Here is a 27055-nt window from a genome sequence, read left to right as displayed (position 1 = left end):
TAGAAAGCGCAATAGTTCCGCATAATGATGGATACAATTATAGGCATAACTCATCACAGTAAATGTCTCACATGATGATAATATGCAGTAGTAAGATGTTATGTTTCATAACTATAATTTAAACCAATAATACTTGTAATTACTAAAGAATTTCAAAATTAAGTTGTATTTAATTGAATTCAATCAAGCAGAGTAAATCACGCCTGTGTACTTAGGGACGTTACTGGGGAGGGGTTTTGTGTTTTTTTTGGGGTGGCACAGGGGACGGTAGTGCCACTTTTTCCCTCGCTCTTATGCTCGCATTTACATTCGCTCTTATGCTTTTCCAACCGTCTTGAAAGAGTTACCACATATGCTGAGCACTTCACAGTTTTCAAATTAGCCACCCTTTGCCTTCATAACAGCTTTGCACACTCTTGGCACTCTCTCAACCAGCTTCACCTGGAATGCTTTTCCAACAGTCTTGAAGGAGTTCCCACATATGCTGAGTACTTTTCCTTCACTCTGCGGTCCAACTCATCCCAAACCATCTCAATTGGGTAGAGGTTGGGTGATTGTGAAGGCCAGGTCATCTGATGCAGCACTCCATCACTCTCCTTCTTGGTCAAATAGTCCTTACACAGCCTGGAGGGGTGTTTTGGGTCATTGTCCTGTTGAAAAACAAATGACAGTCCCACTAAGCACAAACCAGATGGGATGGCGTATTGATGCAGAATGTTGTGGTAGCCATGCTGGTTAAGTGTGCCTTGAATTCTAAATAAATCACAGACAGTGTCACCAGCAAAGCACCCCACACCATCACACCTACTCCTCCATGCTTCACGGTAGGAACCACACATGCGGAGATCATCTGTTCACATACTCTGCGTCTCACAAAGGCGGTTGGAACCAAAAATCTCACATTTGGACTCAGATCAAAGGACAGATTTCCACCAGTCAAATGTCCATTGCTCGTGTTTCTTGGCCCAAGCAAGTCTCTTCTTCTTATTGGTGTCTTTTAGTAGTGGTTTCTTTGCAGCAATTCGACCATGAAGGCCTGATTTATGCAGTCTCCTCTGAACAGTTGATGTTGAGATGTGAATGTTACTTAGACTCTGTGAAGCATTTATTTGGGATGCAATTTGCCAGTCCTCAAGAGAACAATTTTCATCACTCCTCATCACTGTCAAACACTCCCTAAAACACTTCAGCGAGCAGGCCTTTCTAATCGACCTGGCCCGGGTATCCTGGAAGGATATTGACCTCATTCCGTCAGTATAGGATGCCTGGTTATTCTTTAAAAGTGCTTTCCTCACCATCTTAAATTAGCATGCCCCATTCAAAAAATGTAGAACCAGGAACAGATATAGCCCTTGGTTCACTCCAGACCTGACTGCCCTTGACCAGCACAAAAACATCCCGTGGCGTACTACATTAGCGTTGAATAGCCCCCGGGTTATGCAACTTTTCAGGGAAGTTACGAACCAATATACACAGGCAGTTAGGAAAGCAAAGGCTAGTTTTTTCAAACAGAAATTGCCATCCTGTAGCACAAACTCCAAAAAGTTCTGGGACACTGTAAAGTCCATGGAGAATAAGAGGACGACCTCCCAGCTGCCCACTGCACTGAGGCTAGGAAACACTGTCACCACCGATAAATCCACAATAATTGAGAATTTCAATAAGCATTTTTGCACGGCTGGCCGTGCTTTCCACCTGGCTTCCCCTACACCGGGCAACAGCCCTGCACCCCCCACAGCAACTTGCCCAAGCCTCACCTATTTCTCCTTCAACCAAATCCAGATAGCTGATGTTCTGAAAGAGTTGCAAAATCTGGACCCATACAAATCAGCTGGGCTAGACAATCTGGACCCTCTCTTTCTACAATTATCTACCGCAATTGTTGCAACCCCAATTACTAGCCTGTTCAACCTCTCTTTCATATCGTCTGAGATCCCCAAAGATTGGAAAACTGCCACGGTAATCCCTCTCTTCTAAGGGGGAGACACTCTAGACCCAAACTGCTACAGACCTATATCCATCCTACCCTGCCTTTCTAAGGTCTTCGAATGCCAAGTTAACAAACAGATCACCGACTATTTTGAATCCCACCGTACCTTCTCCGCTATGCAATCTGATTTCCGAGCCGGTCATGGGTGCACCTCAGCCCCGCTCAAGGTCCTAAACGATATCATAACAGCCATCGATAAAAGACAATACTGTGCTGCCGTATTCATCGACCTGGCCAAGGCTTTCACCACATCCTTTCAGCAGACTCAACAGCCTTGATTTCTCAAACGACTGCCTCGCCTGGTTCACGAAGTACTACTCAGACAGAGTTCAGTGTGTCAAATCGGAGGGCCTGTTGTCCGGACCTCTGGCAGTCTCTATGGGGGTGCCACAGGGTTCAATCCTCGGGAATAGTCTTTTCTCTGTGTAAATCAATGATGTCGCTCTTGCTGCTGGTGATTCTCTGATCCACCTCTACGCAGACAACACCATTTTGTATACTTCTGGCCCTTCTTTGGACACTGTGTTAACTAACCTCCAAACGAGCTTCAATGCCATACAACTCTCCTTCCGTGGCCTCCAACTGCTCTTAAATGCAAGTAAAACTAAATGCATGCTTTTCAACCGATCGCACCTGCCCGCCCATCCAGCATCACTACTCTGGACGGTTCTGAATTAGAATATGTGGACAACTACAAATACCTAGGTGTCTGGCTAGACTGTAAACTCTCCTTCCAGACCCACATTAAGCATCTCCAATCCAAAATTAAATCTAGAATCGGCTTCCTATTTCGCAACAAAGCATCCTTCACTCACTCCTTCACGCTTATTTGAGCTGTTCTTGCCATAATGTGGACTTGGTCTTTCACCAAATAGGGATATCTTTTGTATACCACCCCTATCTTGTCACAACACAACTGATTGGCTCAAACGCATTAAGAAGTAAGAAATTTCACAAATTAACTTTAAAAAAGGCACACATGTTAATTGAAATGCATTCCAGATGACTATCTCATGAAGCTGGTTGAGAGAATGCCAAGAGTGTGCAAAGCTGTCATCAAGGCAAGGGGTGGCTTCTTTGAAGAAACTCAATAATACACATTTTTTGATTTGTTTAACACTTTTTTGGTTACTACATGATTCCATGTGTGTTATGTCATAGTTTTGATGTCTTCACGATTATTCTACAATGTAGAAAATAGTCAAAAAAATAAAAACCCTTGAATGAGTAGCTGTGTCCAAACTTTTGACGTACACTGTACATTTATTAAAATATGAATATCATACAGTAGATACCTAAGCCTATAGGCCTTTGCATGCAATGCCCTGATACATTTAGTGCTCAAATCTCTGACAGCTGAACCGTGAGGTGGACAATTATTGTTTTAGGAAAGTAGTCTAAACCCCCCCCTGTAATTTGTTATAGGCTGTTTTTAAGGACACGTCAATGTGGCTCATTTGGCCAACATCCCTTGTTTATTGATGGCTGGCTAGGCCAAGTAGGATATGGATGTCCATTACATTTATCAAATGTCCGGTAAAGGAAAATCTTCACAGTCATGTTTTCCTTAAGGAAACTCTGAAATGACATATTGTTTTTATGAAGATGGACATGAAAATCTGTAGGCAATTGGATGGAAACCTAGCTATAGACACCCTAAAGACTCTGGCAAGTGTGCTAGTTCAGTGACACTTGGATTCTTCCTGCACATCATGGTTGACCAGTAGCCCCAAACATCTAAAGATTGGAACCACCAAGACTCATCCTAGAGCTGGCCACCCGGCCAAACTGAGGAATCGGGGGAGAAGGGTCTTGGTCAGGGAGGTGACCAATAGCCCGATGGTCCCTCTGACAGAGCTCCAGAGTTCCTCTGTGAAGATGGGAGAACATTCCAGAAGAACAACCATCTCTGCAGGACTCCACCAATCAGGCCTTTATGGTAGAGTGGCCAGACCGAAGCCACTCCTCAGTAAAAGGCACACGACAGCCCGCTTGGAGTTTGCCAAAAGGCACCTAAAGGACTCTCAGACCATGATAAACGAGATTATCTGGTCTGATGAAACCAAGATTGAACTCTTTGGCCTGAATTCCAAGTGTCATGTCTGGAGGGAACCTGTCACCACTTCATCACCTGACCTGAAAGATGAAAGGAGCAAAGTACAGAGAAATCCCCTGCTCCATAGTGCTCAGGACCTCACACTGGGGGTGAAAGTTCACCTTCCAACAGGACACTGACCAAAACACACAACAAAGACAACAGAGGAGTGGCTTCAGGACAAGTCTCTGAATGTCCTTGAGTTGCCCAGCCAGAGCCCGAACTTGAACCCGATCAAACATCTCTGGAGAGACCTGACAATAGCTGTGCAGTGACGCTCCCCATCCAACCTGACAGAGCTTGAGAGGATCTTCAGAGAAGAACGGGAGAAACTCCCCAAATAAAGGTGTGCCAGTCTTGTAGCGTCATACCCAATAAGACTCAAGGCTGTAATCGCTGCCAAATGTGCTCCAACAAAGTACTGAGTAAAGTGTCTGAATACTTATGTAATTGTGCTAATTCAGTTAAATTTTTTTTATACATTTGCTAAATTTAAAAAATAAAACTGGTTTAGCTTTGTCCTTATGGGGTATTGTGTGTAGATTGATGGGGGTGGGGGGGGGGAATGATTTAGCCTGTAACGTAACAAAATGTGGAAAATGTGAAGGGGTTTGAATACTTTCCGAATGCACTGTAAGTTACCAGCCAAACAAGCTTGAAATAATTTGACTTAAACTCCCCCCTCATATTCATCTGGAGGTTTAATTTTTTTTTGTCTCTATCTATGTCATTGTATATGTATTTATGTTAAAAAAAAGTCCCAGACTTTATTGTGCAATCCCTGTCACTTTAAAAATACTTTGTGTAAATATGTATTTTTTTACTGACAAATAATATCTATCAATCCAAACTGTGCAATTGATGAATGGAAAGAGACATCTTTTACAAAACACCAAACAGTTTAATGACATTCAGAGATCGTCAAGCCAAGCCTTCAACACTGGGTAACCTACAAGGTAGGGAGGGATGGATATTCTGTTAGTCGAGGTTGATGTAGTCTACTTATTGTGCTGTTTGAAAACACAAACCATGATATTGAAGTGCCCGGAGTCGGTATGCTTTGTTTATTGGTTGTGTGGTGCATTGGCACAGAAACCTGTTGGTGAAAAAATATAAATGGCATCAAAATGTTTGAAAATCTGATTTCCCTCTAGCTGATCATTGTCGGCAGCCTGCTCTGATTGTAGTGGAACGAAACAGGCAAGGAGAGGGAGCTCGTCTGTGGTGGTCTGCGAACCCTCATCCTTCTGGCCCGTAGCCCTGCATGGTGACATCAACTGTGCCACGAAGCATGCTGAAGTGGTAAAATCGACATCCACGTTTATGAACACAGGGTCGCTGCAGTTATTGTTATTTGTGGTCGTAAACGTTATTTTGAGTTAATTCTATATATATATTTTTTTTTTTCACCTTTATTTAACCAGGTAGGCTAGTTGAGAACAAGTTCTCATTTACAACTGCGACCTGGCCAAGATGAAGCAAAGCGACACAAACAACAACACAGAGTTACACATGGAATAAACAAGCTTACAGTTAATAAAACAATAGAAAAAAAGAAAGTCTATATACAGTGTGTGCAAATGGTGTGAGGAGGTAGGCAATAAATAGGCCATAGTAGCGAAGTAATTACAATTTAGCAGATTAACACTGGAGTGATAAATGAGCAGATGATGATGTGCAAGTAGAGATACTGGTGTGCAAAAGAGCAGAAAAGTAAATAAAAACAATATGGGGATGAGGTAGGTAGCTTGGATGGGCTATTTACAGATGGGCTATGTACAGCTGCAGCGATCGGTTAGCTGCTCAGATAGCTGATGTTTAAAGTTAGTGAGGGAAATATAAGTCTCCAGCTTCAGCGATTTTTGCATTTCGTACCAGTCACTGGCAGCAGAGAACTGGAAGGAAAGGCGGCCAAAGGTGTTGGCTTTGGGGATGACCAGTGAGATATACCTGCTGGAGCGCATGCTATGGGTGGGTGTTGTTATCGTGACCAGTGAGCTGAGATAAGGCAGAGCTTTACCTAGCAAATACTTATAGATGACCTGGAGCCAGTGTGTCTGGCGACGAATATGTAGCGAGGGCCAGCCGACTAGAGCATACAGGTCGCAGTGGTGGGTGGTATATGGGGCTTTAGTAACAAAACGGATGGCACTGTGATAAACTGCATCCAGTTTGCTGAGTAGAGTATCGGAAGCTATTTTGTAAATGACATCGCCGAAGTCGAGGATCGGTTGGATAGTCCGTTTTACTAGGGTAAGTTTGGCGGCGTGAGTGAAGGAGGCTTTGTTGCGAAATAGAAGGCCGATTCTAGATTTGATTTTGGATTGGAGATGTTTAATATGCGTCTGGAAGGAGAGTTTACAGTCTAGCCAGACACCTAGGTATTTGTAGTTGTCCACATATTCTAGGTTAGAACCGTCCAGGGTAGTGATGCTAGTGGGGCGGGCGGTTGCGGGCATCGAACGGTTGAAAAGCATGCATTTGGTTTAACTAGCATTTAAGAGCAGTTGGAGGCCACGGAAGGAGTGTTGTATGGCATTGAAGCTCGTTTGGATGTTAGTTAACACAGTGTCCAAAGTAGGGCCAAAAGTATACAGAATGGTGTCGTCTGCGTAGAGGTGGATCAGGGAATCACCCGCAGCAAGAGCGACATCATTGCTAATTCTATGAGGGAGAGGGTGTTCAATTTATTTTGCAGTGCAAGGGGAGGGTCATGTGAAAATATTTGTAACTTTGGAGGGGTTGGGGGGAAGCATTATTTATTTTGAGTTGAACCAGCCCTCAGTAAATGTTGATCTGTCCCTTATGAGCTTGGCTTCAGTGGCTGCACCTGTACCCGAGTTCTCCATGTACTTATCTCTCTTCCCCACAGAGGGAGACAGAGACCATTGCCCTTCACTTCTGATGTCACGGAGCTTTTTGCCACATGGCCAAGAGTGTGTCAGCTGTGCTGTCAGAGCCACACCCATGCCCCTCTCTGCTACAATCTTGTGATGTTCAAGATGGGAGAAACATAGCAGATACGCACAGACTACCCCTGGGGATATCTGTCTGCACAGCTATAACCTTAAGCTACAAGCACTAACTCGTAGGGCCCAAGGACTCTGAGGTAATTCTTCTCACAGAAAGTATTTTGTTTTCTATAGTGTCACAATACTTGTGTTCAAATACTGAGCCACATTGTAAATTGTACGTTCATTTGTTTATTTGTTTAGAGGACACCAGTACCTGGGCAAACACACAACAATATACATACCATATGTTTAAACGCTATCTCACTACCATTTAGATGAAGTCCTAGTTGGACTTGAGGAGAGCTGAAGGCAAACGTGACAAAGAGGACGTTCAGCCAAATCTGAACCATGGTGATTGAGATCCCGCCTCAACATAACCACCTCTCCCTCCATCCCAACGCACTGAACATTGTTTTATGTGCGGTTTCCTTTCTTTCAGTTCAGACCCGACGGGATATCCTGTTTGTCAGAAGCACTTGGATATTTCACTGTTTCTATATACTCATTCATGTTTGCGTTTTTCTCCCATAGGCTAATGTCGAATTAATTATTTTTGAATTGGAAGATGTTGGATGAGGAAATGTGGGTTGTTGACGATGGATTACATCTACCCAGATCTATCATGTTTCCACACGCTGTGTTAGTGTGGGTCTGCGTATCCATGTGTGCATCTTATTGATGATGGACAAGCTTCCTACACCACAAAAAATAGAAAGTTAGAAAACTGGCAAAATTGTGTATCTACACCGTGTGTCTCGTTAACTTGGGAGAGATCAATTGAAAACATTTTATTTCCATTCGTAAAGAAATATTGGCACAGAGACGTAAATATAGGCTACAGAGTGAAATACAAAAGCGCATATAATGAATGAGGGAAGGATCTGAACAAGGTCATTGAGGAAAGCATAAACATTACATGTTTCATTTTAAAATACTTTCTTTATGGATTCCATCATACTTTATGGTAGGGAATAAAACACACACACACACACTAACGAGGACCTTGCTCAGTATCGGTTCCGTCTTTTATGTGGTAAAAGAAGTCTGGCCACATTTAAAAAGCCTCTCTGCTTTCATGCAGCTGCTCCAGAGCCTGAAACGAACGTTTATTTTTCTACAGCATTAAAAGTGCTTTAGCTTTGCTGCACTTCATTTTGGCAGATTTGGTTTGACTCGGAGTTTCCCCTTTTCATTTCTCTGTGCGCTAATGTCAAACACACCCGGCATCAATGAGGCCAGTTGTGAGAAGTCAAGCTTGAGTTGAAAGCCTAATGAACACCACAGAGCTTTTACTAAATACAACTGACCTCATACAACTACCGAAACTAACCGTTTGATTCAAAACAGAAATAAATATGACACACAAAGTTAAATAAGGAAAATGTAGCAATTTTCTTTTCTTTTTTTTACATCAAAGACATATCACACATTTTTTACCTCGAAGACACTTAAAGTCTCTCTCACATGCTTGTGTCCTTTTGACTCCCTCTCTGTCTTTCATTAGGACAGATCCTAGCTTCACCTTCAGGGCCTTTTTTTCTGTCTTATGAGACACCACATTCTTCCAGGTCCTCTTCACGCCTTAATATATTCTTTACCAGTCTCTTGGACATGCTGTACATCCTTCATCCAACACGCTACGCATCCACATTCACACTTCTGAGTCCAGCCCACACCGAGCCTCCTATGTCCCCATTCTACATGAATATGAGTTTTTGTAAATGTGTATGTGTGTGTTTGTGAGAGTGAGACAGTGTTTGAGAGCGTAAGTCAGGAGAAAGCACATTGTACGCAGTGGAGCATCTAAGAGCTTCGTGGAGACCTCTGCTTGGGTTTGCTCCTGCTCTTCCTCCCGCCTCCTCTTCCTCCTCCTCCTCCTCCACCACCTCCTCCACCTCCTCCTCGGCCTCCATGTTTGTGCCTCTCGCCCCTGGGGCCACCCCCTGTCTTGTGGTCACTGTCCTTGGTCTGATCCTGGTCGCGGTTGCGTCGTCGTCGGAAGCCCAGCCTCTGACAGTGCTGCTCCAGGCTGCTGGGGTGGATGAGGGCCATGACGTCCTGGTACCAGGGTTGGGAGGCGTCTGGGCTGGAGTCGGGGTTGCGATTGCTGGTGGACCAGGAGAGGGCACGGGAGGGGCTCCACACACTCAGATGCACAGTGACGGCGGTCCAGTGGAAGCCGTGCTCCTCCAGTTGACAGTGGTACACACCAGAGTGACCCGTCTCGGCCCGACTGATCAGAACACCTCTCTCTGTCACCACCAGCTGCTCTCCTGACTGCAACTGCAACACAGAGAGGAGTGTGAGTGTTTAGACCTGTGTGTGTATGTGTGCATATGTGTGTGCATACGTGTGTGTGCATATGTGTGTGTGCACACGTGTAATTGCCTGTGTGTCAGTATGCACCTGATTCAGCTCAGGGCTGTTCTCTCCTGCCTGTTTGTACCAGGTCACGGCCGCATGTCTGGATTTGGGCAGGCACTCCAGGTATGTGCTGTTACCCTCTGCAACCATCATCATCCTCTGTTCTGCTTCCACCTGCAGACCGGCTGAATAGAGACAGAGAACAATGTCACAATGTCTACTCTACACGGAGTGTACAAAACATGCTCTTTCCATGACATAGACTGACCAGGTGAATCCAGGTGAAAGCTATGATCCCTTATTGATGTCACTTGTTATATCCACTTCAGTCAGTGTAGATGAAGGGGAGGGATTAGACAAAATAAGTGCCTTTGAACAGGGTGTGGTAGTAGGTGCCAGACGCACCGGTTTGTGTCAAGAACTGCAAAGCTGTTGGGTTTTTCACGCTCAACAGTTTCCCGTGTGTATCAAGAATGGTCCACCACACAAAGGACATCCAGCCAACTTGACACAACTGTGGGAAGCATTGAAGTCAACATGGGCCAGCATCCCTGTGGAACGCTTTCGACACCTTGTAGTCCATGCCCCAACCAATTAAGGCTATTCTGAGGGCAAAAGGGGGGGAAGTATTAGGAAGGTGTTCCTAATGTTTGGTGTACTCAGTGTATATAGAAACCTAAGCTAGTGTATGTCTGTGAGAGTGCAGCTCTTGACAGTTCCTCCTCACCTCCTTGTATGACACACTGGGTCAGAGGATCCTCCTCATCACCAACCTGACGAGCATTCCTCCTTCAGAGGGAGGGAATCAAAAAAGACATCATGTTAGATAAGAGTATGTACGAAATGTGAGTATTCATGTTCACATGCCTATGTGGATATGAGTAGGGCAGGCTTATAACTACATGTGTTGGATGAGTGAGTACTGGGTATATGAACGGAAGCTGGCATGTCATAGACTTAAAAAGAAAATATCTTTAATTTTCACCCCATTTAAACTTCACGTTTAGTTTATAACGTCATGTTTAGTAATATAACTGTGGGAAGTGCTAGGTTGACAATGTGTGTGTTGGCTTATAAATGGGTTAAGTGTGAGCTGAGCGGGCCAACCTGCGTGCGATGGGCGTGAAGGGGCTGCAGGCGTGTCCATCCCAGGTGCAGTAGGGATCTCTGGCCAGGCAGCACTCAGCACAGGCCTGGCCGTACAACTCACACTGGAACAGAGCCAACTGGGCCACACCCTCTGCAGAACCCACAAACAGCCACTGCTGTAGCCACGCACGCACAAAGAAAACAGAGAAGAAAGACATTCAGATCATTCCAACGTGGCTCAGAGAGCAGCAGCCACAACCACCAGTTGTTTCATGCCTTCGCTGATTCACACGTTCGATGTTCACATAAGACTGAGACTGACTGCTACAGAGCATGTTTACTGGTGTGTATGTAGACTCCCTATCTCAGTGTGAGCCAGGCCTCATCCTCGGTGGTTACCATAGCAACTGGTGATGAAGCTCTCCTTGTAAAGATATAAGGTGGAGAGATGACGGTGTGGGGGGGAGGGGTCATTATTACCTTTTTCTTGGACAGTGTCATGGTAGTCACAGGTGACTTGTGCTGTGGGGGGAGAGGGGAAAACATGTTCGAGTAAAACCGAGGACAGAAGACACAACAGATGAAAAAGTAAGGATACAACGTTGTACCTGGAAGACCTGCAGCTGCTCCAGGGTGACCTCCTGGGTGACACCGTGTTCTTTAGGGAGGTGGATAGACTTCAGCACCTGGCCGGAGTCTGCAACACAGAGGACACTCCGGCTTGTAATGTACTCAAACACACACGCGCACACACACACACACACACTCACAAAACCTCTTCCCGCACACACACACCTGTCCCGATGAACAGGACGTCATACTGTCCATCCACGGCCTCTACTCGTTCCACCAGCAGCCGGCTGAACTTGTAGTGCACTCCCACCCTGACCAACAAGGGGCGCCCTCCCAGCGGAAGCACCGCCTCCTGCAGCAGAGGGTGGGTACGGCTGAAGAAGATGACGTCATCGGGGTACTCCCGGGTAGAGCTGTAGCTACCGTATGTGCTGCTGGGACACTGGAGGGAGAGAGCGAGAGTTGTATTGGCATCAAGCATTCAAAGCCATGGATGGAGTCGGACATAATATGGTTAGAGTTGGGTTTAAGTTAAGGTTGAGAAGAAAATAGTTGGCCCATTGTACTAGAGTTGTTGTTGAGCTAGAGTTGGGTCAAAGACAGTGCTTGCATTCCTTTTTAATTGGCAGAGAGCCTCGTCCTCAGCACATTTAGTATTACATGATGAATCAGAAAATGGTGAGTAATGATGGACGGGGAATGACAACTCATTAGAAGGGAACTTACTGTGCCAGGTCTTGGGTAGGGGATCTTTCCTGTGTACTCGGCCCACTTGTACTGTGGTCCCTCCTTATGGTAGAAGTTTCCTTTGTATGCCCGGACCACGTCCTGCATGCGGTACACACACACCGCTGAGCCATTCAGAATGTCACTGTGGGGAAGAGAAGGTAATTGCCTGTCAATCAACTGTAAAACACAATGAAACTCACTAAGCCAGTCTGTTATGTGTCTGCTATCATCTATTACTACAGACAGTACTGTCTGCTGTCTGTATGTCACACAGCAAATTATCTAGTGTTAAATCAACACTGAGTGTTACATTTAACACTGAGTGTTACATTTAACACTGGTCCAGTGTCTATTAGGGTCCACACTTTTCAGTGTCAAATTAACACAGTACTTAGTGTAAAGCGTTATTTGCATATTTCCCAGTGTGCCTTTCGAGTGAATTGTAGAGTTACCACCCATGACTGTAGTTGTTAGTGACAGAGACATGGTTGTTGCATTCATCCATTTTTCTGTCCTGTGGCCTTCACCATGTGAGATCCTAAGCGAATCTGTTTTAATAAATGTTTTATTATTCAAGACAATAAAATACATATTTCAAAAGGTCTTATTTTGAGGGCTCAGTTTTACCCTAATACAGTGGCCTAAAACTCCTGGGTTACAGGCCACCTTGGGCCTACAAGTCACATTATGCTGGCTTGCAAAGTGATGTGTAATTCCTATTGGAACCACATCAGAGTGGCTATATCCAACATTGAGCATTTTTATTCATCAACAACCTGCATTCAGAATGACTGCCAGGTTGTGAAGGCTAAGATATGAGACTACCTAAATCATCTAAACTGGAACAACCATTTCAGTAACGGGTACAATAAGTCCAAGGAACAAATTGGACTATCTTATGAAAAATGTATGTTATTTATATTGAATGCCATAATATTAATTAATCAATCAACATACATGTAAAAACATAGATAATGAAACAAACAATTACAAAAAAATGAACCAGCTATAAAACATGCTGGGAAATATGATAATGTTGGGCGTGGCTTTGGTTGAACACTGGTTATTAACACCAACACGGTGCTTATTTTACACCAGTTTGTGTTAATTTAACACTTCCATAGGTCATTTAAAACCTGAATCAACACAGGAAATGTTACACTGAAAAATCAACAGTAGGTAACACCGGGCAATTAGCTGTGCGTCAGTATACTGATGGGGTGTGTCTCAACCCTGATTCCGGATCAGATCAGTCTTCACTGAAGCCAATGATTATCATCATCAGGATAGGATGCTCCCATACCACCATCAGTCATACTACCATCCACAGTGAAATATAGTGTCACAGATTCCATGATTGCAGATTTCTAAATGCATATTTTACAAGTGAAACCCCACCCGGATACGGTCAACCCCAGAGCCCTCTCCACCACATGGCCCTAAGCCCACATTCTGCCAGAGCCTGGTTTACTGGGCTATTCCCAGAACCTTCCAGAACCTCCATACTAATCACACAACCCAGAGAGAATGTGCCATTGCAGACAATGCACTTTCTCTGTCTCTTTGTCTCTCTCTCTTTCACACACACACACACACACACACACACACACACACACACACACACACACACACACACACACACACACACACACACACACACACACACACACACACACACACACACACACACACACACACACACACACACACACACACACACACGCACGCACGCACGCACGCACGCACGCACACACACACACAACACCCCCTCCCCCTTAGGCCAATCAGACAATTTTGTAAATTACGGCTCTCTATGTCAAGACACATCATTCACCCAAGTTTCATCAAAATCGGGCAAAGGGTGTCTAAGATAGCAACATAACCTGAAAGGCCGCTCAGCAAGGAAGAAGCCACTGCTCCAAAACCGCCATAAAAAAGACAGACTACGGTTTGCAATTGTACATGGGGACAAAGATCGTACTTTTTGGAGAAATGTCCTCTGGTCTGATGAAACAAAAATTGAACTGTTTGGTCATAATGACCATCGTTGTGTTTGGAGGAAAAAGGGGGAGGCTTGCATGCCGAAGAACACCATCCCAACCGTGAAGCACGGGGTAGCAGCATCATGTTGTGGGGGTGCTTTGCTGCAGGAGGGACTGGTGCACTTCACAAAATAGATGGCATCATGAGGGAGGAAAATGATGTGGATATATTGAAGCAAAATCTCAAGACATCAGTCAGGAAGTTAAATCTTGTTTGCAAATGGGTCTTCCAAATGGACAATGACCCCAAGCATACTTCCAAATTTGTGGCAAAATGGCTTAAGGACAACAAAGTCATGGTATTGGAGTGGCCATCACATAGCCCTGACCTCCATCCTATAGAACATTTGTGGGCATAACTGAAAAAGCACGTGCGAGCAAGGAGCCCTACAAACCTGATTCAGTTACACCAGCTCTGTCAGGAGGAATGGGACAAAATTCACCCAACTTATTGTGGGAAGCTTGTGGAAGGCTACCCGAAATGTTTGAGCCAAGTTAAACAATTGAAAGCCAATGCTACCAAATACTAATTGAGTGTATGTAAACTTCTGAACCACTGGGAATGTGATGAAAGAAATAGAATCTGAAATAAATCATTCTCTCAAATTATTCTGACATTTCACATTCTTAAAATAAAGTGGTGATCCTAACTGACCTAAAACAGGGAATTTTTACTCAGATTAAATGTCAGGAATTGTGAAAAACTGAGTTTAAATGTATTTGGCTATGGTGTATGTAAACCTCCGACTACGATAGTCGGAAGTTTTCCGACACACGATACGTTGAAGTGAGTCCTGCCCATCACCGGCAGCTAAAACCTCATTTTGTACGTGTCACTCGACACTCTCTCTCCTCCTCCACTGACAATACTGTCTGCACGCACTAGAGTATCTAACGTCCTGCTTAGCATATCTCTGCTCTGCTGTGCACCTTGGAAGGAACCAGGGTACTCTTTGCCTGGTCCGGCCAGTGTGCCCCCTCTGCAAAATAAGGCTGACAGATCTTTATATATAAATACTGATGATTAAACGTGGGCTTAAAAATGAGGTTTAGTCATTCATTTAACATCTGAATTTAAAAAGAGGACAAATCTGAGGAGGCATGTGGCCTTGTGCCCCCTATGGGCATGACGGCTTCTGCAAACACACCTGCACGCACACGCACACACTTTCTCCCTCTCTCCTAACCCACAGCATGTATTACACAAGCCACTAGTCACTCGCCAGGCAGCCAAACCGAACACAAACTACTGTCACAATAAAACACTGTACAACTCAACACAACGTACAACAGAAATATGCCGCCCCATACAAAAGTAATGATTTAAAGTGTTTGTGCGTCATTGTCACGGTCTCATAACTGCTTTACATCAGCGAATCCCTCAGTGGCAGCTCTGGGAGACACAAACAATGCTAAATATCTGGTAACACTTTACCTTAGTCTGGGCAACCCTCATGTATGCATTCCTAAATGCCTTATAACAGCTACATGAGACTTACGTAACATCAGCCATGGAAAACAAAATGACTATTCCAATGACAGTGGGGTTGTGGTGAACTGTGTGCCCGGAGGCTGGCTTACCTAGATGTGGTGAAGAGGCCGTAGATCAGAGGGTTCTTCTTGTCCTTTCCATCATGGAGGATAAAGATGTCCTCTGGAAGGAGAAGAGATGGGACACATGGGACACACTTAGGTAATAGACTTTTGTCACACTGATTATAGGGCTAATTTGCAGTAAAAAACTGACATAACAGAATATGAGTTTGTGGTAGGGTTGTGTGAGTTCTCTCTCTATCCGTGCGTGCGTGTGCGTGCGCATGTGTGTATGTCTGTGTCTGTGTGTGTGTTTGTGTGTACGTGTGTGTGTGTGTGTGTGTGTGTGTGTGTGTGTGTGTGTGTGTGTGTGTGTGTGTGTGTGTGTGTGTGTGTGTGTGCACGTGCAGTGGTGTACTTATGAAAAAGGAGATTGTTCTGTCAGGTTTGAATAATATAAGGAATTTCATGCATAGCATTTCCTTTTCATTTTTCCTTTTACTTAAGTATGACAATTGAATACTTTCTCCACCACTGTACCCAAATACTGAGATTGTTGTTCCAGTTTAGATGGTTTAGGTACTTTCGTTTGTAAAATCTTTCACCAAGTAGTCATTCTGAGTGGCGGTTGTGAGTGCTAAAAAATTCCAATTGTTGGATATCCTCCTGGATTCCGATAGGACTTACTAATCACTTCGCAAACCAGTGTGTTGTGACTTGCGTGTCTGATGTGGCCCATGTGCCAGGATTCAGACCACAATGTCGAGGATAACTAGGCCATAACTGAAGGCCTTAAGAAATGCATAATATGTGGTCATAAAGATTTGATTTTGAATTGAAACACATTCACTTAGATAGTCACTTGGTGAAGGCTTGGGAAGAGAAGTTACTAAATGCAACATGCCTGTTTCTGTCACTAACGAACACAGCCAGGGTCGGTATCGTTCACATTCACTCTAAAGGCATGATTGAAATATGCAAATACGGCTCTACACCCGACAGTGCTAAAACCCCACCACCAGTGTTTAGTGTCTAAGCCGTTTTTTTATATTACTAAACTAACTTATCAAATTATTGTAAGATGGCCATACCAATGATCATTTAACTATTTGATTTTTTGAATTTAAGGACCCCTTCAGGTATCAAAACAATAAATTAAAACATGTATTTGAGGAAACATTGAATTTGGTCTTACTGCTTTTAGAGCATAGATATGCATTGAATAACAGATCCAAACACGGAAAAACAAAGAGTCAAAAATGAGATCAAAAGGAAGTCTGATTTAAAATGACTGTCCTCTATCTGAGAGATAAGAAAGACCAGGGAACTCAACTACTTCCCTATAAAGTGGTCCTTCATTGATTAAACTGGTACCGGGCAAACTGGTACTGGGCTTCCTTCAGATGAGTCTTGTGAGGCTTGTGAGAGTCCTAGAGTGAAACCAAAATGTACTTGTTCGTGAGAGTCTCACCTTTCCATAGAAGGGTCATATTAGTGTGTAGCGATAACTGTTCGGATGCTACAGATGTGCTCGTGAGAAGACCAATTTTCGGGATGTGTCATGGTCTGACAAACGCCGACCGCTGTAGCTCGGCCACCTTCCGCTGCAGATGCGGAAGGCTGCCATTGGCCGATGTGGTGGATTGAGACGCAGCCCATGCAAAAAAAAAAGATCTCTCTAGTTTAAACAGGTGGATTTTGATGGGGATTTGTGTATTATGCTAATTTGATTTACGCGGGGAGCGCGGACATTGACTTTAGGGTTCATGTGTTTAAAAACATGTTCACACTGTGCCGTGTTTTTATTCAAATTCTAAATGCAGAAAAGTGTTTAGTTATGGGCTCCCGAGTGGCGCAGCGGTCTAAGGCACTTCATCTCAGTGCAAGAGGTGTCAATACAGTCCCTGGTTTGAATCCAGGCTGTATCACATCTGGTCGTGATTGGGAGTCCCATAGGGCAGCACACAATTGGCCCAGCGTCGTCCGGGGTAGGCCGTCATTGTAAATAGGAATTTGTTCTTAACTGACTTACCTAGTTAAATGAAATAAAAATTAAATGTGTTCAGATCCTAAAAACGTGGTTTTACAATGTAGGCGCTAAAGTTCCGGAGCCTGTCTTTAAGGTATCTTAACTTTTACTCAAGTATGATGATTACTTATGATTACTTTTTCCATCACTGAGTGTGTGTGTGTGTGTGTGTGTGTGTGTGCGTGCGTGCGTGCGTGCGGGCCAGCATTAAGGCGCGTGAGAGTGAATAAGTGTGTGTTCAAGTGTGTTCCCCATGCGTGCGTGTGTGTGTTCCTAATGCCGTTTGGTGTGATGGTACGGCTGAGTGGGCCAGTTTAATGAATCCCAGGCAGTAATATCCCATCTCAGTGTGAGAGCTGGAGACGAGCTGATCCTCCATGACCAATCCTCATGTAGCAGCCCTCCCTGCCATGCAGCCAGGCCTCTCTGCCTGTCTGTCCCCTAAGGCCCCCGCACTGTCCTCTATCCCTTCCCCACAACACAGATCAACTACTGACCAAATACATGACACGTGTACATGTACACATACAAGACATGGATATGTACACGCACACAGTACACGCGATACACGAACACACATGCATAGACAGGCACGCAGGAACGCACGCGCACATTAACACATGAACGGACAAACGCAAAGCCCACACACACACACACAGTATGTATGGTGGGCTTGTATTTGAGGTATGGGACACAGTAAAGCGTATTATTACTCTCACATTCCTCTTGTTCCTGCTGCTTCATGTGGTCTCGATTGGATCAGACTGGTGGAAATCTCATCTCCCACACGCACGCACGCACGCACGCACGCACACACGCACACACACGAGAATGAAAAGAGTGTGGAAAGCTGTCACCAAGGCAAAGGATGGCTACTTTGAAAAATCTCAAATATAAAACACTTTTTTTGGTTACTACATGATTCCATGTGTGTTATTTCATAGTTTTGATATCTTCACTATTATTCTACAATGTAGAAAATAGTCCAATAAAGAAAAACCCTTGAATGAGTAGGTGTGTCCAAACTGCACACACACAACGTTGCACACATACACACACTGCAGCACGCACACAAATGCCGCCGCATTGCCCAGGGCACAACACACAGCAGAGGACTCTGGGTACACCATGCTGCAGAGGCTCTGCTCTCACTCTCTCTCTCTCTCAAACCCTCCCTAGAATGCATAAACTTTTTCCTACATTATACTTCTCCCTTTGTTCGTTATCCAACACATCTTCATCCTACTTTCTCTCTCTTTCTCTCTCTCTCTCTGTCTGAACGACCATCTTCCGTTTATCTCTCAAATCCACCTTTTGAAGTCTCTCCTCCAATTACATTTCTTTGTCTTTCACTTTGTCCTCCCAACCCTCTCGTTCTTTCTCTCTCTCTTTGTCTGTGTCTCATCTTCTCTCCCGAGGGCTCTACTTGTGTCAGTTCCTCTAAACAAAAAGATCTGTTCCCCCGGTGGGAGATATCCTTGTCTTGCCCACACCCCTCCAGCTCTAGCCCCTATCTTCCCCAGCCTTATCCCAGAAAACACCCTTCTCCTCAACTCTCTACCCCTCCTATTCCCTCATCCGAGCTAGGCCATCTAGGGCCTAGGATGTGGGCGCACACAGTGACACACACACACACACACACATATACACTCACCAACTTCCTCTAAATCATTGAAATCTATAAACCCCAAACTCCTCAAGACTTTGTTGTCCTCTGCTTCGGTCTAACCTAAACTTTGTGGTCAAACAGTTAGTGTCTCCCGGTCCAAACTGATGGTATGACTGTCCTGAATAACAACACAGTAACACGCCAGGGAATTCCATCTCTCCTGGCTTTATACGTCTGTTTATGGGCTTCTGGCCAGATACGCCCTTCAAATGTTTCCAACTGATGAACACATTCAAAAGACATTTTAGATATCTATATGTAGGCCTATTAAAGCACAACATTTGTACTATACTCCGATACTCTGAGCGCTTCGCTAACAAGCAGTGGTGGAAAAAGAATCCAATTGTCATGCTTGAGTAAAAGTAAAGATAAGTTAATAGAAAATGACTCAAGTAAAAGTGAAAGTCACGCAGTAAAATACTACTTGAGTAATAGTCAAAGTATTTGGTTTGAAATATACTTAAGTATCAAAAGTCAAAGTAAAAGTATAAATCATTTCACCTTCCTTATATTAAGCAAACCAGACGGCACAATTTTCTTACTTTTTAAAAAAAAATTACGGATAGCCAGGGGCACGCTCCAACACGAAGCATTTATGTTTAGTGAGGCCACCAGATAGTAGGGATGTAGGGAGGGATGACCAGAGATGTTCTCTTGATAAGTGCGTGAATTTGACCATTTTCCTGTCCTGCTAAGCATTCAAAATGTAACGAGTACTTTAGGGTGTCAGGGAAAATGTATGGAATAAAAAGTACATTATTTTCTTTAGAAATTTTGTGGAGTAAAAGTAAAAGTTGTCAAAAATATAAATAGTCAAGTACAGATACCCCCCAAAAGTACTTAAGTAGAACTATATTTACTTAAGTACCTTACACCACTGCTAACCATGTCTCTCATAAGCTTTCAATCAAAGACTACAGTTGGTAACACTTTATTCTGACTGTAGGAGGATTAGGAACTAATGTATTGTTTATTTTACTGGCTGGTTGTGTTTACAGAAACAGATGTGATAAGGGAACGGTCCTGTCTCTCGGTCTCGCTTCTAGCGAGGCCAACTACTGATCACATCACTGACTGATACTCTATGGCCCATAAAACTAGCGATGAGAGAGTGCATGCACAAGCATAGACACACATGTACACACAGACACACAAACACACACAGACTTGAAAAACGGGAGATCCCAGAAAGGGTAGTGCTAGACCCTTAAATGCTCTCTAATAGAGACTTCATAGTAGTTGCCAGGGCGACTAGTGCTGAAGTACTACAAAGGCAGAGCCGGGTAAAGGGACAGGGCTGCTGGTCACCGTGGTAACAGAGTGGAATACCACAAGCCAGGGTGGAGTGGAGTTATGCTGGCTGCATGATCAGTAACACCAAGCTTTCTGTAGGCCAAACATAGACTCTTCACTTCTACATACAGTGCCCTCAGAATGCATTTGATACCGCTTGACTTATTCCACATTATGTTGTGTTACAGCCTGAATTCAAAAACTGATTAAATCCATTTTTTTCTCACCCATCTACATACAATACCCCATAATGACAAAGTGAAAACATGTTTTTATACATTTTAGCACATTTGTTGAAAATGAAATACAGAATACAAAAGTATTCACACCCCTGAGTCAATCATTTGTAGAACCACCTTGTGTGGCGATTGCAGCTGTGAGTCTTTTTGGGTAAGTATCCTAAGAGCTTTGCACACTGGATTGTACAATATTTTCCCATTATTCTTTTTAAAATTCTTCAAGCTCTGTCAAGTTGATTGTTGATCATTGCTAGACAGCCATTTTCAAGTCTTGCTGCAGATTTTCATGCCGATTTAAGTCAAAACGGTAACAAGGCAACTCGGAGCATTCAATGTCGTCTCTGTAAGCAACTCCAGTATAGATTTGGCCTTGTGTTTTAGGTTATTGTCCTGCTGAAAGGTGAATTTGTCTTCTAGTGTCTGTTGGAAAGCAGACTGAACCAGATTTTCCTCTACGATTGTGCCTGTGCTTATAACTGTATTCCGTTTATTCCGATGACAAGCATAGCCATAACATGATGCAGCCACCACCATGATTGAAATTATGAAGAGTGGTACTCAGGGATGTTTTGGATTTGCCCCAAACCAAACACTTATTTATTCAGGACCAAAAAGTAAAAAATGTCCTTGCCAAATATTTTGCAGTATTACGTAATAACCTTTTACTGCAGTGGGCTAAATCAGGGTCACACAGAGTGATTCTTGGTAGTCTAAAACAAATCTATTTTGAAACAGAAGTATAGACCTCACACACATGGTTATGGGCTTAAAAATAGAAGACACCTTCACCATGTCAGATATCGAGTTGTAATGTATAAAGTTAGAATTTGAATCCCAATGTTACACGTTATGTACATCACAGAAGACTGAAATATAACAAAACCGTTTGACATAGAAGCACCGGATTTTCGGCAGCTTGTTTATTAATTATGAAATTCTGAAAAATATGAATAACATTCAACCCATGAGGCAACTAGGTAATTTGACTGCAGGAAAGGGCTATGTGCCTTGTTACAAACAGGAAGCATGTTTTGTTATATTTCAATTCAGCACATGCTTACTTCTTTTCACTCTGTCATTTAGGTTAGTATTGTGGAGTAACTACAATGTTGTTGATCCATCCTCAGTTTTCTCATAACACAACCATTAAAGTCAGCAACTGTTTTAAAATCACCATTGTGTCACGATTGTCTACTTCTTCCTACTTCTTCCTCCTCCTCGGATGAGGAGAGGAGAGAAGGATCGGTGGACCAATACGCAGCGAGGTATGTTGACATAATGAATTTATTGAAAAGACGAAGACTGACACGAACTATACTTGACTTATACAAAATAACAAACAAACAACGTAGACAGACCTGATCATGGAACGTACATAAAATACGCAGAACTCACGAACAGGCAAAACGAACGAGACAGTACCGTGTGGTGCAATAAACACAGACACAGCGACAATCACCCACAAACAAACAGTGAGAACAACCTACCTTAATATGACTCTCAATCAGAGGAAATGCCAAACACCTGCCTCTAATTGAGAGCCATACCAGGCAACCCTTTAACCCAACATAGAAACACAACACATAGAAATGCCCACCCAGCTCACGTCCTGACCAACAAAACAAAGCTATACAAAAGGAAAACAAGGTCAGGAACGTGACACATTGGCCTCATGGTGAAATACCTGAGCTGTTTCCTTCCTCTTCGGCAACTGAATTAGGAAGCAGTCGAAGGTCGCATGTCTCTTTGTACTGGCTGAGTGTATTGATACACCATCCAAAGCCCAATTAATAACTTCACCACGCTCAAAGGAATATATTCAGCGTCTGCTTATATTTGTACACATCCACCTATCAGTGGTGTCCTTCTTTGCGAGGCATTGAAAAACCTCCCCTGGTCTTTGTGGTTGTATCTGTGCTTGAAATTCACTACTCGATTGAGGGACCTTACAGAAAATTATGTGTGTGGGATAGAGAGATGGGGTAGACCTCACAAAACCATTTTAACCACTATTATTGAACACGGAATGAGTCCATGCAACTTATTATGCGATTTGTCAAGCACATTTCATATCCTGAACTTATTTAGGCTTGCCACAACAAAGGGTTTGAATACTTAGTGGCTGAAGACATTTCAGCTTACCATTTTTAATTCCTAAAAATAAATAAAACACACTAACAAAATTCCACTTTGATATTATGGGGTGTTGTGTGTAGATCAGTGACACAACATGTTGATAACGTGAAGTGGCGTGAATACATTCTGAAGAGGCACCGTAGCTGCTGTAGAGCCAACACAGCCTATACAATATCCATTCCCTCCTCCACTGCTGTCTTACTGAGATTCAACACCATTCACCTATGGAATGTCTGTTGAACTTTAGTGCGATTGTTTGTGTTTCACTTGGTGAATTGATGCTCATGGTCAGTGAGCTTATGGTCATGTGTGTGTGGTCACTGGTCAGTAAGAGCGAGGTAAAGTTGATAGTTCATACTCACGTAGTTGGTCAAAGTGAGTCTGTATCCCGTCGGGTCCAGGGATAGAGCACACGATACGTGCCTTCTGGAAGGTGCTCCACTTGTTCACCAGACTCCGCTGGCCCCCGATGTCATTCTGTACACACCCAGATTAGAATAGATGTCACTATCGACATAGACAGCAACCGTGATGGTAAGACGGTAAACAAACACACATATACAGGCACATCGATAAACACAAGTGCATGTGCTCGTTTTACGTGTACACACACACACACACACACACACACACACACACACACACACACACACACACACACACACACACACACACACACACACACACACACACACACACACACACACACACACACACACACACACACACACACACACACACACACACACGTACATCGGTACCAGTACACACAGGCACGTAGAGATCCTTACCTTGCAAACACGCGCCACTCTGGAGTACAGCACCTTCCCAGCAGCCCCCTCTGCCTCCTGAGCGCGCTCAGTGAAGAACACGTACACCTTATCATCCTCTGGGTTATCAGTCTCCGCCATCCAGGCCACCTTAACAAACTGGGCATCTGACAGAGAGCGAGAGAGAAGAGAGATTTTACAATTTAGACGGAGAGGGAGAGAAGTAGAGAGAGAGGGTGTGAAAAATATGTTTACAAATGAGATAGAATGAGAAGAAGTATTTTGATGAGTAAGAGTGAAAGAGAGAACAAAGTTTAATTTATACACTTCCTTACCCTGCAGCCAGGAGGAATCGTACTGCTCGGTGCGGATCACATGACGACTGCCCAGGCTGCGGAAGAAGGCAGAGTCTCGACTCATGAAGTCAGATGAGATCCCAGCATACAGCTCCCCATCTGGACACGGATACAGAAAAACACATTATCCAACATACTATATAGGCGTACCCATGGAAAAAGCACAAACACGTCATTATCGACGTACACCTATAAGGACATCAAACAGGTCTTCGTATTAGTGTGAACTCACTCACACACAAGCCATTTGCTCATAGACATACTGTGTGTGATCTTACCAATAATGGCCGAGGCAGTTCTCTGGTGCGGATCATATGGACACTTTCCCTTCCCGCATTCAGTCTGTCCAAATGATAGAGTTTGTTGCTCCGACTGCCAAAGAAACAGAATTGAATAGACACAATTTAAACACTCTACACACATACACACACATGCACTCACTCACGCATGGACACACACTACTGCCACATGACCAGGGGAAGACTGACCATCCACATGACCATTACGGGCAAATGCCAGATGGGCTTGTCAATGTTTAGCCAGTGGCCATGTCTGTAAGGTTTTTTTTTAACGTAAAATTATCATTATCTGGCTAATAATGGGGGCGTCAAGAAAACAATGAAATGGTCCGGGGTGTTCAAAATGCCAGGGGACGATTTTTGGTCCCAGTCCACCCCTGCACATAACTCATGTACAGTACAACTCTAAAACTCTCCCAGACTTGTGTATTAAGGAGGCAGTAATCTCTGTAAATATTTGGGTGACAAATTTGTGAAATGCAATGCGAGGGAGGCAGCGCCGCTGGCCTCTCAAAGCATCGCGTCCCCTCGTGTCCTTGCTCAGGAGTCTAAGCCCCTTTCATGGGTTTCGCACCTTCTCCCAGAAACACAGACACCAGCACACATGGGGACCTGAAGACAGGGTGTGAGAAGGTGAAAGAAGAAAGAGAGAGAGGAAGAGCACGGGAGTTTAGCGAAGAATCGTTGAGACGTGGGGCAAACACTCGGAGGCATAGGATAGGCAGGCATCGGGATATAGGGGTACACAGTTCAGTACACATAGTAGGTGTAGCAACAGATAGCGCAGCTATAGGGGCAGACAGCTAGGCCTTTAGTCAGACAGAACACACAGGTATAGGACGTATGTAGGACAGATGTAGAAGGACAGAGAGAGAAAGCTTGAGATAGGCATCTGTTTTCCTCACTATATTCCTGGGGGACCCCCGGGTGTACGCATGTCGGGTGAGGAAGGAGTGTGTGTGTGTGTGGCTTTACCTTGAGGAAGACGGCGGTAGGGATGAAGGCACAGCGAGGGTTGAAGGCTCCCGTTCCACACACATACAGGTGGGTCTGGTTGTAGGGCTGCAGCACTCGCAGGAAATTAGCACACTCCAACTGTAGAGGGGGATTGGAGTTAGGAGTGTGTGTGTGTGTGTGTGTGTGTGTGTGTGTGTGTGTGTGTGTGTGTGTGTGTGTGTGTGTGTGTGTGTGTGTGTGTGTGTGTGTGTGTGTGTGTGTGTGTGTGTGTGTGTGTGTGTGTGTGTGTGTGTGTGTGTGTGTGTGTGTGTGTGTGTGTGTCTATACCGGTAACCCCTCACCTCCCGGTCCTTTCCAGCCATCAAACACTCTTGGACCCGGTCTGGACTTGCTGGCCAGTAGAGCTGAAAAAGGAAGAGACAGTATAGTTGTCATGCCACCATGATGAGGTGATATCATGCCACCATAGATGACTAACCTCCACAGCATGTCCACTGAGTCATTTAGGGGCCGTAGCAGAGATCACGTGATAAGATGAAGATGTTTTTTTCTTTCTTCATTTCAGCTTTTGATTTTTAAAGCTCCAGTTACTGATAAGCATACACCCATTAAGAAACGAACTGTTAGAACTGCTAATTCCCCGTGAATTGATGAGGGATTGAGAAATTGTATGGTTGAGAGGGACGAGGCAAAAGGAATGGCAAATAAATCTGGCTGTACAGCCGATTGGCAAACGTACTGTAAAAAGAGAAATTATGTGACTAAACAAAAAAAAAGAAGAAGAAATTGTACTACGAAAACAAAAGGTACATTTTATAAACGATGATTGTACAGAATGTGGAGTACCTTCAGTTGGCCAAAAGGCAAACTTAGCTTCATCCTTCATTGAATCAGATGGCTCATTCATCACAAAACCCTTTGATATTGCCAACAACTTTAATGACTTTTTAAATGGCAAGATTAGCAAACTTATGCATGACTTGCCAACAACAAACTCTGAGCCTTCATATTCATGCTTAACTGACCAAATAATGAAAGACAAGCATTGTAATTTGGAGTTCTGTAAAGTGAGTGTGGAAGAGGTGAAAAAAGTATTGCTGTCTATCTATAATGACAAACCACCTGGTTCTGACAACTTCAATGGAAAATGACCGAGGATGCTAGTGGACTATATTGCCACGTATATTCGCCAGCTCTTCACTGTAAGCCTACAGGTACATCAATATCATGAACGGCAGTCTGTCCTGGCTCAAAGTAGAGGGGAGATTGACTGCATCACTACTGGTCTTTGTAAGACGTATTGACACATTAAAATTACCAAACTGTCTGTACAATCAGTTAACACACAGCTCAGACACCCATACACACATGCTACCAGGGGTTCAGAACAGAGGCTAGGGAATGCACAGTACTATACAGAGCCATGACTACAGGGAACTCTTTCCCACCTCAGGTAACTCAAACTAGCAATACATGTATTTTATTTATTTTTATTTAACCTTTATTTAACTAGGCAAGTCAGTTAACTCGTTACCCTTTTTTCAATTTTCGCCTAAAATGACATACCCAAATCTAACTGCCTGTAGCTCAGGCCCTGAAGCAAGGATATGCATGTTCTTGGTACCATCTGAAAGGAAACACTTTGAAGTTTGTGTAAATGTGAAAGGAATGTAGGAGAATATAACACATTAGATCTGGTTAAAGATAATACAAAGAAAAAAATGTCATTTTTTTTGTATTTTTTTTGTACCATTTAGAATGATCCAATGAACAATTGCATTTCTGTTCAAAATTTAGCATCAAGACTGGCCAAATGTGCCTAATTTGTTTATTAATAACTTTTCATGTTTAAAACTGTGCACTCTCCTCAAACAAAGG

The 27055-nt window shown here is 43.8% G+C and overlaps 1 protein-coding gene across 2 annotated transcripts in view; it reads right to left on the bottom strand.

Annotated features, from left to right (window-relative positions):
- Nucleotides 1-7265: 7265 nt before the first annotated feature.
- LOC129830304 (semaphorin-3ab-like) overlaps nt 7266-27055 on the bottom strand; it is a 29193-nt gene continuing 9403 nt past the window's right edge. For both annotated transcript variants that reach the window (XM_055892782.1, XM_055892783.1), the window contains exons 3-17: nt 25519-25581; nt 25196-25315; nt 24200-24293; nt 23901-24020; nt 23587-23732; nt 23158-23272; nt 15478-15550; nt 11852-11996; nt 11348-11567; nt 11161-11249; nt 11033-11074; nt 10571-10728; nt 10191-10252; nt 9506-9648; nt 7266-9382 (exon numbers count right to left, since the gene is read on the bottom strand). In XM_055892782.1, the coding sequence (XP_055748757.1) occupies nt 8903-9382; nt 9506-9648; nt 10191-10252; nt 10571-10728; nt 11033-11074; nt 11161-11249; nt 11348-11567; nt 11852-11996; nt 15478-15550; nt 23158-23272; nt 23587-23732; nt 23901-24020; nt 24200-24293; nt 25196-25315; nt 25519-25581 (2070 nt within the window). In that variant the 3' untranslated portion in view covers nt 7266-8902. The remainder of the gene's footprint in view (nt 9383-9505; nt 9649-10190; nt 10253-10570; nt 10729-11032; nt 11075-11160; nt 11250-11347; nt 11568-11851; nt 11997-15477; nt 15551-23157; nt 23273-23586; nt 23733-23900; nt 24021-24199; nt 24294-25195; nt 25316-25518; nt 25582-27055) is intronic.

Source organism: Salvelinus fontinalis, chromosome 31, assembly GCF_029448725.1.
Source record: "Salvelinus fontinalis isolate EN_2023a chromosome 31, ASM2944872v1, whole genome shotgun sequence".
Classification (NCBI taxonomy): Eukaryota; Metazoa; Chordata; class Actinopteri; order Salmoniformes; family Salmonidae; genus Salvelinus; species Salvelinus fontinalis.
The sequence above is the reverse complement of the archived record's forward strand: the minus strand, read 5'-3'. Positions and strand labels throughout refer to the sequence as shown.